Source organism: Podarcis tiliguerta (assembly GCF_965153285.1).
Source record: "Podarcis tiliguerta genome assembly, chromosome: 14".
Classification (NCBI taxonomy): domain Eukaryota; kingdom Metazoa; phylum Chordata; class Lepidosauria; order Squamata; family Lacertidae; genus Podarcis; species Podarcis tiliguerta.
In genome coordinates this window covers 2,705,939-2,718,501 of record NC_139547.1, presented here as the reverse complement: position 1 = coordinate 2,718,501, position 12,563 = coordinate 2,705,939, and the positions used below count along the sequence as shown (strand labels likewise).

General features: G+C 46.5%; 1 protein-coding gene across 2 annotated transcripts in view; it reads left to right on the top strand.

Annotated features, from left to right (window-relative positions):
• Positions 1–12,563, top strand: part of MTMR10 (myotubularin related protein 10) — a 55,149-nt gene that overhangs the window by 15,596 nt on the left and 26,990 nt on the right. For both annotated transcript variants that reach the window (XM_083412758.1, XM_083412757.1), the window contains exons 3-4: positions 7,883–8,019; positions 10,251–10,323. In XM_083412758.1, the coding sequence (XP_083268884.1) occupies positions 7,883–8,019; positions 10,251–10,323 (210 nt within the window). The remainder of the gene's footprint in view (positions 1–7,882; positions 8,020–10,250; positions 10,324–12,563) is intronic.

Genomic DNA, 12,563 nt, shown 5'->3' with positions numbered 1-12,563 from the left:
GAGATGCTTCCAGCGAAAACAGTGGGGAGGTCTCAGGACCTCCCATAGGGACACCTGTTCCTCGCCGGAAACTGTCACGCAGAGAGTCCAGAAGACGTGTTTCCGTTAAGGAGCTTTTATGTTGGAAACGTTTCCGAAAGCAACCACTTTCGGATTCTGCTAGCGATTGACGCAGCCATGCTGGAGGGGCTCCGTCACAGGCAGAGGTTTGAGAACCTGTTCAAACTCTGAGGGACTTGCAATTTACACACAAGCAGCTCTTCATCCCATCACAGCAATCCGAAAGTCACCGAAAGCTAGCTTGTGCCAGAGAGAGGCATCATGAGCGAACCAGCAGGAACCGGAGAAGCAGGGGCAGCTGGAGGAGGTCCGAGCCTGGAACAAAGGTACAGGACGTTGGAAATCCAGCTTGCCTTGCAGACGGCGAGGCTGGAAGAGAGGAGGGCTCAGGATGCAGAGAGGGGGAAGGAGAAAGCCACCCCGCTCACCAGGAAGATGCCAGGATTGGTGCAGAAATTTGGGGGGGACCCCAGAAACTATCATGCTTTTAGGACAGAGATGCAATACGCTCTCAATCTGCAATTTGATGACTTCCCTGATGAGGAATCGCGAGTGGCTTTTGTAATTAGCCATCTCGAATCAGGGGCGAAGGACTGGGTTAGACCCTTGATGGCAGCAAATAATGAGATCCTAAAGGACACAAGGAAGTTTTTTCGTGCCATGGACCTGATGTTTTCCAGCGACATTGAGCAGGGCGGGGTGCGAAGGCAGTTAATGGCTTGCAAACAGGGGAACCGGACTGTCCGTGAGTACTGGACTGAGTTCACTATGTTGATTCATAGATTGGGGTGGGACCTGTCTGCAGAGCCCATTCAGATGCTTTTTGAAGAAGGACTCTCTTCGTCCTTAAAAGATGAACTTTCCCGGACCCTCAGAGCGGAGTCTATGGACCAGCTGACTAAATCTGCGCTGGCCATAGGAGCGCGCCAGGAAGCGAGGGCTTTGGAGAAGCGGGAGGGGAAAGGAGAACGTTGGAGGGAGCTCCGCATTCCAGACATTCCAGAGCAGCCTTTCCCGCCGGCAGAGCCGATGGAAGTGGGAACAGCGCGGGCGCGCGCAGTTTCAAACATCGGTGAAGGGCGGAAGAAGGAGGGAAAGAGCGCCAAGAAATGTTATCTCTGCCAACAGCCAGGACACTTTGCCAGAGTCTGTCCACGGAGAAAGGAATGGCAAGGCATGGCAGGAGCTGTTGGGGGAGAGGAGGAGGAAAGCAAGGAGCAAGTAAAAGCCAACGCCTGGCTGCCGTCGGGGCACAGCAGCCAGGCTCAAAAGCAGTGAAAGTGCCCTCACCAGAACCTCCCAGACCTGCTCTAGTGATGGAGGTGTTGCTAGAGCTGCCAAACGGACACCCCCTACAGATCAAGGCCCTTCTGGACTCAGGCAGCTCCTGTAATTTCATGAGTAAGGAGTTCGCAGCGGAGCACCAAATACAAACCCTCCCCTTAAGTAAACCCCTGCAGGTGACCACGATTGACAGCAGAGAGTTGTTGGGAGGAGAAGTGAACCAACAGACAGTTCCCATGATAATGGAGGGTGGCAAGGCACACCGAGAGGATAGCGTTTAATGTGGCCACCTTGGGAGGAGCTCCCATCATTTTGGGGATGAGCTGGCTGGCACTACACGATCCTCTAGTGGGCTGGCATCAGAGGGTGGTCTCCTTTGGGTCAGCGCATTGCCTAGAACACTGCAAGCAGGGGAAGGATCCAGGGGGAGCCAGGCTCACCCTAGCTGGCATGGAGGTAATGAATAAAGGAGAGGTGCCTCCGCAATATGCAGATCTGAGCAACGTATTTAGCGAAAGAGAAGCGGACAAACTGCCGCCGCATAGACCCTTTGACTGTCAAATCAACCTACTCCCTGGGGCTCAACTCCCAGTGGGCAAGCTGTACGCCATGTCAGACAGGGAGATGCAGGAGCTGAGGGAGTTCATTGACAAAAACCTGAAGCGAGGTTTCATCAGAGAGTCCCGAGCGGTGGGGGGCAGCCCAGTGTTTTTTGTGGACAAAAAAAACACAGATAAGCCGAGGCTTGTAGTTGACTTCAGGGCCCTAAATGCCGTGTCGGAACCCCTGGCTTTTCCTATGCCCCGAATTGATGACATTCTGACCAGGGTGAGGAAGGGGAAGATTTTTACAAAACTGGACCTGCGGGGGGCGTACAATCTGATACGCATAAGGAAGGGGGATGAATGGAAGACCACCATGTTCACCCCTTTGGGAGCATTTGAATACCTCGTAATGCCCTTCGGTCTCCAAGCCGGCTCCGCATGCTTTCAAAGTTTTATCAATCACGTCTTGGGACCGTTACTTTACAAGAATTGTGTGGCCTTTTTGGATGACGTGTTGGTGTATTCCGAAGATGAAGAGCAGCATGTGAGGGACGTGAGAGAAGTGTTGGGCCGGCTGCAAGCCAATCAGCTGTGGGTGAAACTGGAGAAGTGCCAGTTTCATGCCAAGGAGGTGGAATTCCTGGGGTACCGCTTGTCAGACAAAGGATTGGCCATGGATCCAGGCAAGGTCCAGGCGGTGCTGGAATGGAAGACACCGAAGACCAAGAAGGATGTGCAAAGATTCCTGGGGTTTGGGAACTTTTATCGGAAGTTCATTAAGAACTTTGCACACTTGACGACGCCCATCACCGACTGCCTCAGTAGCAAGAAGAAATTTGTTTGGACGGCGGAGGCAGAGCGAGCTTTTGAAGAACTGAAAAGGGCTTTCGCCTCGGAAGAACAACTTCTGCATGTGGACCTACAGAAGCCCATGAGAGTGGAAACAGACGCGTCAGACAGAGCGGTAGGGGCGGTACTTCTTCAGCCGGGAAGAAATACGGCGGAGTGGAGACCGTGTGCCTTTTTCTCGAGGAAGCTGAATAAGTCCGAGCGGAACTACACGGTGTATGACAGGGAACTACTCGCCATTCACGAAGCGTTCCGGAGGTGGAGACATTTATTGATTGGGGCACAACACAAGGTGCAAGTGTGCACCGACCACAAGAATTTGGAGTATTGGAGAACAGCTCGAGTACTCAACCAACGACAAGTGAGATGGGCACAGGAATTTTCCAAATTCCACTTCGAGATTTGTTATGTACCAGGCCCAGAGAACGTCAGGGCGGACGCTCTCTCACGCAAACCAGAGTATTTGGAGGGGGAGGGGGCAATCGAAGAAAGACATGTCATTCCTGAGGACCGCTGGGTGTGTGGGGCGGCGCTGGTGGGGAGACGAGAACTGGTAGAGGAAACGGAAAATGACGAATATGCCCAAAATAAACTCAGAGGTCTCAGGGGAGAGGGTGAGAGCCCGGAGGGTTTTGAGGAAAGAAACGGGGCATTGTATTACAAAGGGGCACTGTATATACCAGAAGGTGAATTGAGAGGGAGGGTACTCAAGCAGTTGCATGATAGTCCCACGGCGGGACATTTTGGACAACACAAGACCATGTGGATGGTCACCAGGGAATTTTGGTGGCCCAAGGTGAGGGAAGATGTAAAGGAGTATGTAAGAGGGTGTGACCAATGCCAGAGGGCCAAGGGGGAAAGAAGGGCGCCGGCAGGGTTATTAGAACCATTGCCCACGCCAGAACGGCCTTGGGAGGCGGTATCAATAGATTTTATGACGGATCTGCCCAAATCCAAGGGGAAAACGGCCATTATGGTAGTAGTGGACCTGTTAACTAAGATGTGCCACTTTGTAGCATGTTCACATGCAGTCACAGCGGAAGAAACAGCGAAGTTGTTTGTAGAACACATCTTCCGGCTGCACGGCGCCCCCTTGAGGGTGATCTCAGACCGCGGCAAACAATTTACTTCCAGGTTCTGGAGGAAGCTCATGAGCTTGCTGCACGTGGAAGTCAATTTTTCGACTGCCCGGCACCCTGAAACCAACGGGCAGGCGGAAAGAGCAAATGGCATCCTCCAACAATATCTGAGGTGTTATGTCAATGACAGAGAGAATGATTGGGTCGAAAAGCTGGCGCTGGCAGAATTTGCCTACAACAATGCGGAGCATGTGTCCACAGGAATGAGCCCCTTTTTGGCCAATTACGGGTGTCACCCCAGGGCATTCCCAGGGGAGGGAGGCGAGAGATGGAGCGTCCCAGCGGCCGAACATTTTGTAGAAGAGATGGAAGCGATCCATCGTCAGCTTCATCTCAACTTAGAAAGGGCCAAAGCACAATATAAGGAGCAGGCAGACAAGAACAGAAGGGAAGGTGAAACAATAAGGGTGGGGAATCAGGTGTGGCTGTCCACCCAAGGGTTGCCGTTCAAAGGGGGTTGTAAAAAATTAAGACCCAAGAGATTGGGACCCTTTGAGGTCATTCAGCAGGTCAACCCAGTGGCTTTCAAACTCCGGTTACCCAGCCACATGAAATTGCACCCAGTGTTCCACAGGTCGTTACTGTCACCGTACAAGGGGGGAGGTGAAGGGGAGCACACCAGGGGACCGGTCTTGGAAGAGAGGGAAAGCAGTAACCATGTAGCGGAAATCCTCGATTCCAGGTGGAAGGGCAATCAGGTGGAGTATTTAGTGGAGTGGGAAGGGGAACCGGAGTCAGAAAACACCTGGGTGACTGCAGAGGAGGTCAATGACGAGGTTTTAACAGAAACGTTCCACCAAAGATTCCCGAGAAAACCACAGCCGGTAGCAAGGTTTAGGAGGGAGTATTTCGGCACCACAGACGAGGAAGAGGAACTGGAAGGATTCGCGGAGTCGGAGTTGGAAGAAGGAACGGACTCAGATGACGAGGAGTACCGAGAGACTAGGAACCACAACAAGTGGAGAAAGGTGTTCGAAACTTCAGACGATGAGGAAGGTTCTTTCCGGGGTTTTACCTCCTCACAACCCGTAGGGGAGGAGACGGGAGGGGGTGAAGGGGGCCCTGGAGGGGAGGTGGATGTCAGGGAACTGCCATCGGCAGGACAGGAGGTGCCAAGGCTCTCTGAGGTAGAGAGAGACGTAACACCTGAAGAGGGAACCAGTAGGGGGCGAACAGGAACGTCAAGGGAAGGAGAGTCGGAGGAATGGCTCAGAGATGCTTCCAGCGAAAACAGTGGGGAGGTCTCAGGACCTCCCATAGGGACACCTGTTCCTCGCCGGAAACTGTCACGCAGAGAGTCCAGAAGACGTGTTTCCGTTAAGGAGCTTTTATGTTGGAAACGTTTCCGAAAGCAACCACTTTCGGATTCTGCTAGCGATTGACGCAGCCATGCTGGAGGGGCTCCGTCACAGGCAGAGGTTTGAGAACCTGTTCAAACTCTGAGGGACTTGCAATTTACACACAAGCAGCTCTTCATCCCATCACACCACCCTTCAGCCTAAAAGAAAATCTTGCCCAGCTTTCAGAAAGACAAGCCATGTTCAGGATGCAGCTGTTGAGTTTTGCTCCTACTTGACTTTCTTGGTTGCATTTCTCTTTGATACTTACATGACTTCCTTCCTGTTTTTGTCACATTAAGTAGACTTATTACATTACAATGCTTTTGGTAGCAGTTAATTTTGCTGGCAATTTGCTCAACAAAACCTAAACACAGAACCCTAAAACATCAGAATACAATGGAACATAGACATGGGAAAGGGATCTCCAACAGTTGACGATCAGGTGTGGTTTTTTAAAGGTGTCCCATTCAGACATTCATAGTACAATATTTACGTGGCTTCAGTGCTCACTATGTGAAGTAACTTTCAGTGTTATGTCTCTGCTGTTTAATAAATGATAAGCTTTCATACTATTCTTCTATTAGCTGTTAACATGTTGAGAAGGCATAGGATTTATGTATCTGTAGTTTACTCTTCAATTTGAAGCCCAAGAGCACACGACAGGTGCCCGGTTCTTCGTCTGGCTTTGCCATATTTGTACTACATCTGGGGACCTTGTTCAGCAAATTCCTCCCATCTGTACAAGTTACTATGTTCAGTTCAGCAGGTGACTTTATTCTATTTCAAACGAGAGAGAGAGAGAGAGAGAGAGAGGTAGTATATATTGAAAATACCAGATTGTAATAAAAACAAACAAACCTTAACTGTGGACAACATAAAATAAATCTTGATTGAGGTGGAAGCCCAATTGTTCGGGCTGGTTTCTGGAACCTAAAATCATACTCTCTGCTTTTTCTTCTGGCCTCCCCCCATCCCTCCCCATCTTTTTATAGCATGCTGTTGCATAGTGATATTTCCTGTTTTAGCATTTTATGCTGCCTCACTTCAGAAAAAGACAGTGCTCACTTTCATACAGTGAACTGAGGATAAGCTATGTATAAGATATTGCAAGTTGACATTGGAGCAAGATGCCAGCTAGCAAAGTGTTCATGGGTGTACTTTAAACAGAATCTTTTAATGAAATCAAATTGTTGCATGTGTTTTCTGAAAGTATTTGAAATGTAACTCAAATTTGAGAGAATGTAATTTGGATGTAATCCTCTGGCTGGATTGGTGAGCATGTCTCTGTGAATGTCTTCACAGTAATGTGGTGGGTGGGTTGTTTTCTAGTTTCTTGGCACTCGTCTCTTCTTTCTGCTCTTTGGCTATTCAAGTCACACACAAGTGACTGTCGTTCTGCCCTCAGAACAGCTTATGCCATGGAAAAGGAAAGTGAAGGAAACTGCACTGTTGCTCACTTTAAACATTATAGAGAGCAAATACCAGCTTTGCTGCTTACCTTTCCCTAGTGAAGCCAAACTCCTGAGCTGTATTATTTGGCAAATAAATAAAGTTGGTGGGGTTTTTTGAGTGGTTATTGCAAGTCAATTTGTCGCTTGCTGGATTATGCAGGTTTGAGAGGGGAGAGTAGGACAACAAGTGACCTATGTTCTTTCTACCTTTTTGGCCTTGCTGGTTGAATAGAAGATCAGACATCTTCCCCCAGCCTTGCAAATAAGGATGGAGGATGACCATACTCCCCTGTCCAGCCTCTTATTGTCATTTTCTGTTGGGGGGGGCATAGACACAAAAGCCATTTTTCTTTAGTCTGGCAGCAAGCAATGCAGAGGCCTTTTCACTGCCACCTCTGCATACTCTGCTGTGGTCTTGTGGTTGTATCTGTCAGTATATTTCTAAACAAATCTGGTGATCTCTTCTTTGAAATTGAAGTCTGCAGATCTGAATTAATTAACCCATTAAAAGTGGTGTGACTGTCTAGAGGGATGGAATGATCCAAGGGTTGAAAGGCTTTATAGAATGACCTAAGAGGAACAGTGTTGTGAAAGGAATAGGAACTCTCCTCTTCTTTTTTATTAGCTATTGTAAACAGCCATTGAAAGATGATGTATATATTTAAATAAATTTTATATCATGATGACGATGCAGTTTAAAATATTTGGAGGGCTCTTGGTGTATAGAAGAGAAAAATAGTTTTTAGTAACTGGAGATGAACATCTTGAAATTCAGATTTTGCATTGGATTGAGGTGGGGAACCTGTGGCCTTCCAGGTGTTGCTGGACTCCATTTCCCATCACCCCTGACCATTGAACACGTTGCCTGGGGCTGATAGTAGCTGGAGACCAACATCTGGAAGACCACAGGTTCCGCCATGCCTGTGTAAAGATCCTTGGGTATCATGAAGCTTTTTATTCTCCAGATTGGGATTACTTGATTAATAGGTTCTATTTAGTAATTCTTTATGACCCAAGCAATACATACATTGAAGTAAAGCTTAAGCTCCTCACAAAGGAGATTCAGTATTTGCTTCACAACTAATTCCCCCTCCCCCCAAAAAATTACTTCGTAAAATCACAGATTCATGGGTGTGAATTTTCTCCTTGCAGGTTGCTATGATTAAGACATTGAGTGAATCTTCTTTTAATCTGCTTTCCCCCCCTTTTTAAAGGTGAAATTGTGGTGAATGAAGTGAACTTTGTGAGGAAATGCATTGCAACAAATACAAGTCAGTATGATTTGTGGGGAAAGCTGGTTTGCAGCAACTTCAAGATATCCTTCATTACAGATGATCCTTTGCCACTTCAGGTTGGTTTCTATGCCTATTGAGTTCCATAATACAATTGCCCTTGGCTGACAAGAGGACCCAAGAGACAGACATCCCTTGTGGAGGTCCTTGTACCCATGACCTCCTGCTTAGATTGTCTGCTGTAGCAGGACTCATCTGTAGCCAGCGCACTTGCAATCCTGAGTCCATACATGTTCCAGGAGTAGGCCTTTTAATTTCCCGATCCATTCCAGGTTCCTTATCTTGAACCAAGCTGAATACCTTGGCTCAGAATTACCTGCATTTGCTGGGAGGGGTGTGTAGGCAGGGAGAAGCAGCAGAATAGCCACACATAGGTCTACTGGGCTCCTCCTGATGTTAGCTACCATATGTTCTCCTGGATTCTTCATTCAGCCCTAATGTGCCAGGTTTTGAATGCTTAATATTACGTTGCTTACCCTGACCCCAGTGTGTTAAAGCAGATAGAGTGTTGAATTTGCATGGAGACCAAGGTTCATATTGGCTTCCAACGGTCAATCTTGCTAAGTGGTCTTGAACAAGTTGCAATTGCTTGGCCTAACCTACCCCACAGGGCTTCTGTGATGGGAAACTGTGAGTAAAAATATGATAAATGTGTGACCTCAAGGAGTACCCTCACATCCATCCTCTTCTTACTGGCCACTGCCAGCTCATGCCAAAACTGTTGGTGATGCACTTTCCTTGACCTGGCTGCAGCTGCTTTAATGGACAGAAAGTTGTGGGTTCCACAACAAACATGGAATTGCAGCACATCTCTGAATTACTTGGCTGTCATTTTAATGGCCTTGGCAGTGTGCAATACCAGGGAAAGACAAGGCTGAAGCAGATGGATCTGCTTCCTAGTACTGGGCACTTCCCTTGGTGGCTTTGCACATCCACTGAGAGCTAGGTAGCCCATTGATACCCAGATTCAGGTGGATAGCCATGTTGATCTGCCATAGCCATAATAAATAACAAGATTGATACTCAGGCATACTTGGCTTCTTTAGATAGCTCGGCTTAGAAGCTGGAGAACAGGGACCTGGCCTGGCAATGAGGGGGGGTGTTGGTTGAGAGATGGGCCACTGCTCGTTCCTGACCTTGATGAAGAATGCTTCTGCTCTGATAATAATAAAGATTAATGTATCTAACATAAGAAGAGCCCTTCTGGTTTACTTAAAAGGCCTCTCTGTAGGCCAGGTTATAGAAGTCTTACTTACCAGGTGAAGCGGCCTTGGAGGGGAAGAGCCAGAGTGCCAGTGGTCCCAACTCTTACTGTGTACCATGTGCTCAGCATCTTAAGAGAGGCAGACCCTCTCTGTTTTTTAAAAGAAAAGATAAATAATTGCTAAACATCAGTTCTTTCCCACACTCTTTGAATTTGAAAATCCAATCCAAATAACTTTATTGCACTAGCCATTGGCCATGACAAATCTGAATAAAAATTATGAGAGTGCTATTAAAGAATTAGAAATGGTGCAAAACCAATTTCTCAATTTGAAAATCGGTGCAAAACAAAGTGCCTGGAATGAAAATAAATTTGATGTAACTTGCCATGCACTTCAGCAACAATGGTTCCCATTCATCAGCTCTTGTGTGCACTGGGGCTTCCTGATTTTGTTACATGAGGAGATAGATGTCTGGTGTGTACAAAGTGGGGAATCGCCACATGTGCAAAGAGCATTTTCCTAGAAGAGAACAGCAAGCCCGCTTTGATCACAATTTACATTGATTATTTTGCAAATGTAGTCTTGTTTTGTTTATAAACTTAAAAGTAGACACTGGAGTTTGATAATGATGCAGGTCCTGCTGATTTGCCTACTTGCGTGTTGAAATTTTAGCGGGGAATGTCATACATTGAAGGTGACTTGGAAATTACAACTGCTCCAGAATGCAGCAGCTAGACTGGGAGTGGCTGCCAGGACCATATAATGCTGGTCCTAAAGGCATGAGCACAATTCAAAGTGTTAATGCTGACCTTTAAAGCCCTAAACAGCCCCTGCCCTGTATACCTGAAGGAGCTGCTGCTACTACTGATTGCTGCCTTCCCTCCTTTGGTTTCTCTAATGTGGTTTGCAGGAGAATATTTTTAGCTTAATGTTACGCTGAGTGGCGATAGAATATTGACCTTCAGCCCTCAAGATGATTGCATCTAACCAAAGAAAGCATACATCATACTTCATCTTCACAATTATTAGGCCAAAATATAAAGTGAGTTGTGGTATTTATCATGAACTTATCTCCTGTATTCCAGAAATTCCATTACAGGAACCTTCTCCTGGGAGAACATGATGTTGCTCTAACATGCATTGAGCAGATAGTGACAGGTACGTATTAAGGAGCTGGATATGAAAGATAGAATTTTTTTGCTTTGGAGGGGCGTACATTTATGTTTAGGAAATTAAAACAGAATAGGCAGAATTCCCAGCTTCCAGTTCTGCCTGCGACTATGGTGGCAGCTGTCTGGGGCTCAAGAGAAGCTTTGATGGAGTGGAGGGGGATAACTGAGGTGCTATGCATCCCAAAACCTTTCGAGAAAATTCCAGGGGATCTGTGGTCCCCATTTGTGCCTGCTCCCTGCCTCCATGAGGGACAGGGAGGGGTGAGGCACTGGGTCTTAAGCTTTCCATCACAGAGTCAGCCTCCATGTCTGCCATGGCAAATGACAGATTTCTTCAATTCAGATAATTGGATGTAAGTTAAAGGCACCCTATGGAGAAGATGAGAACAGTAAGCTGCAAACAGTTTAGCTGTTAAGACTGAGGTTTTGTGAAGAAGGTAATTCCTGCCGTAGATGAGAGCTGGAAGCGCAGAGGGGTGGATGTTTATATTTTGTATTAAGGTTTGCAAGCTTTTTGTCGCATCTATGCCCTCTTGATTAATAGAATAAAAGTTAACAAGTCTAGTAAACTTCTAGTAAAAGAGAATAAATCTGGGATTTGGTTGGAAAGAAACTGTGTATGTGAGTTGGAGGAGTAATGGCAATGGGGAAGGGACGATCTGCTTTCTTTTTCTTTACCAAGAGAACACTACCTACTTCACCTAAGAATGTTGAAATATAAAGAATTTAAAGTAAATAAGGATCTCAGGACACTGGAGTTGAGCACATTTGCTGTGGACAAGGATTGTTGGAACATACTCCTGTGAGGAAGGAGTGGATCCATTTGTGCATTTGACCATGAAAGGGGAGAGGTGGGCAGGGATTTGTTAAAGCTTTCAAGATATTGCAGTATGCCCCCCTCCCCACTTGGCTTCATGGGTCGATGTCTGTCATGATTTTTGTTAGACTGCATGGTGGGCCAGATGGTTGTCCTTGAGAACTCAACTTAATAATTGATAACAGACCACAAGCTTTGTGATATGAAAATATATCTTACACCAGTGATGATTTGGACAGGAAATGGCTTTGGTTAACAAAGATCTCAAGGGCACAATTGAAATTTGGGATGTTGGAACTGAGTGTATTTACTATAGACAAAGATTGTTGGAATATAATTAACCCTGCAAAGAAGGAGCAGATCTTATTTGCCTAAAAGGTAATCTGGCATTCCTAATGGTAGAACGCAAGAATTGTGATTTGACTGTGAAAGGGGAGAGGTGGGCTTGTACTGGTTATAAAGTTTTCAAGATATTACCATAGCTGTCAACGTTTCCCTTTTTTTAAGGGAAATTCCCTTATTCCGAATAGGAATCCTCGCAAGAAAAGGGAAAAGTTGACAGTTATGGATATTACAGTACATCTCCCTTGGTTCTTTGGGTTGATGTTTGTGATGATGATTGTTGGATTGCCAGATGGTGAGCCAGATGGTTGTCCTTGAGAACTCAACACAATAAGTAACAACAGATTACAAGCTTTGTGATGTGGAAATATCCCACACACCAAAGAGGATTCAGACAGGAAAGGACTTTGGTTGAATGGACTGTGGAATTGGAAAGTAATGGCAAACAACTAGGGAAAGGATAATGCCAGGTTTCTATACATGCAAGATGTAAAGGGATTAGTGACCTCACTTGTTGATATTGGAAATCTAATTGTTAAATAAATATACATTTATTAAATTTAAATAAATATACATTATTTAAATAAATAAATATAAATTTATTTAACTGTATATTATAAATAAATTGATAAATGGACAGCTGATGGATAATGAAAAAATATTATTTTTAAGAAATGGAATGTGAATGTCAGGGAACTGCCATCGGAGCGGGAGGCGGAGAGGAGGCTCCCGGACGATGGTGGAGAGGGTCCTAGTAGAAGGAGGGATAGCCCATCCACTGAGGAAGGTAATCAGCGTAACACCAGTGGGAAAGAGGAGGAGTTAGAGGAATTGGAGAGGTGGCTCCAGGACTCTTCGCAGGAGACCAGCGGAGAGGGCACGAGCGCTCCGTTGCCCACACCCACCTTGCACAGGAAACTTTCGCGCAGGCAACGGGGGAGGAGACTGGGCGTCAAACAGCTTCTATGTTGGAAGCGGTTTAAGAAACGCCCACTGACGGATTCTGCCAGCGACTGAGGCAGCCACGGATCTTGAGGCTGTCCTGACAGAAAGGGTTCAACCATGCA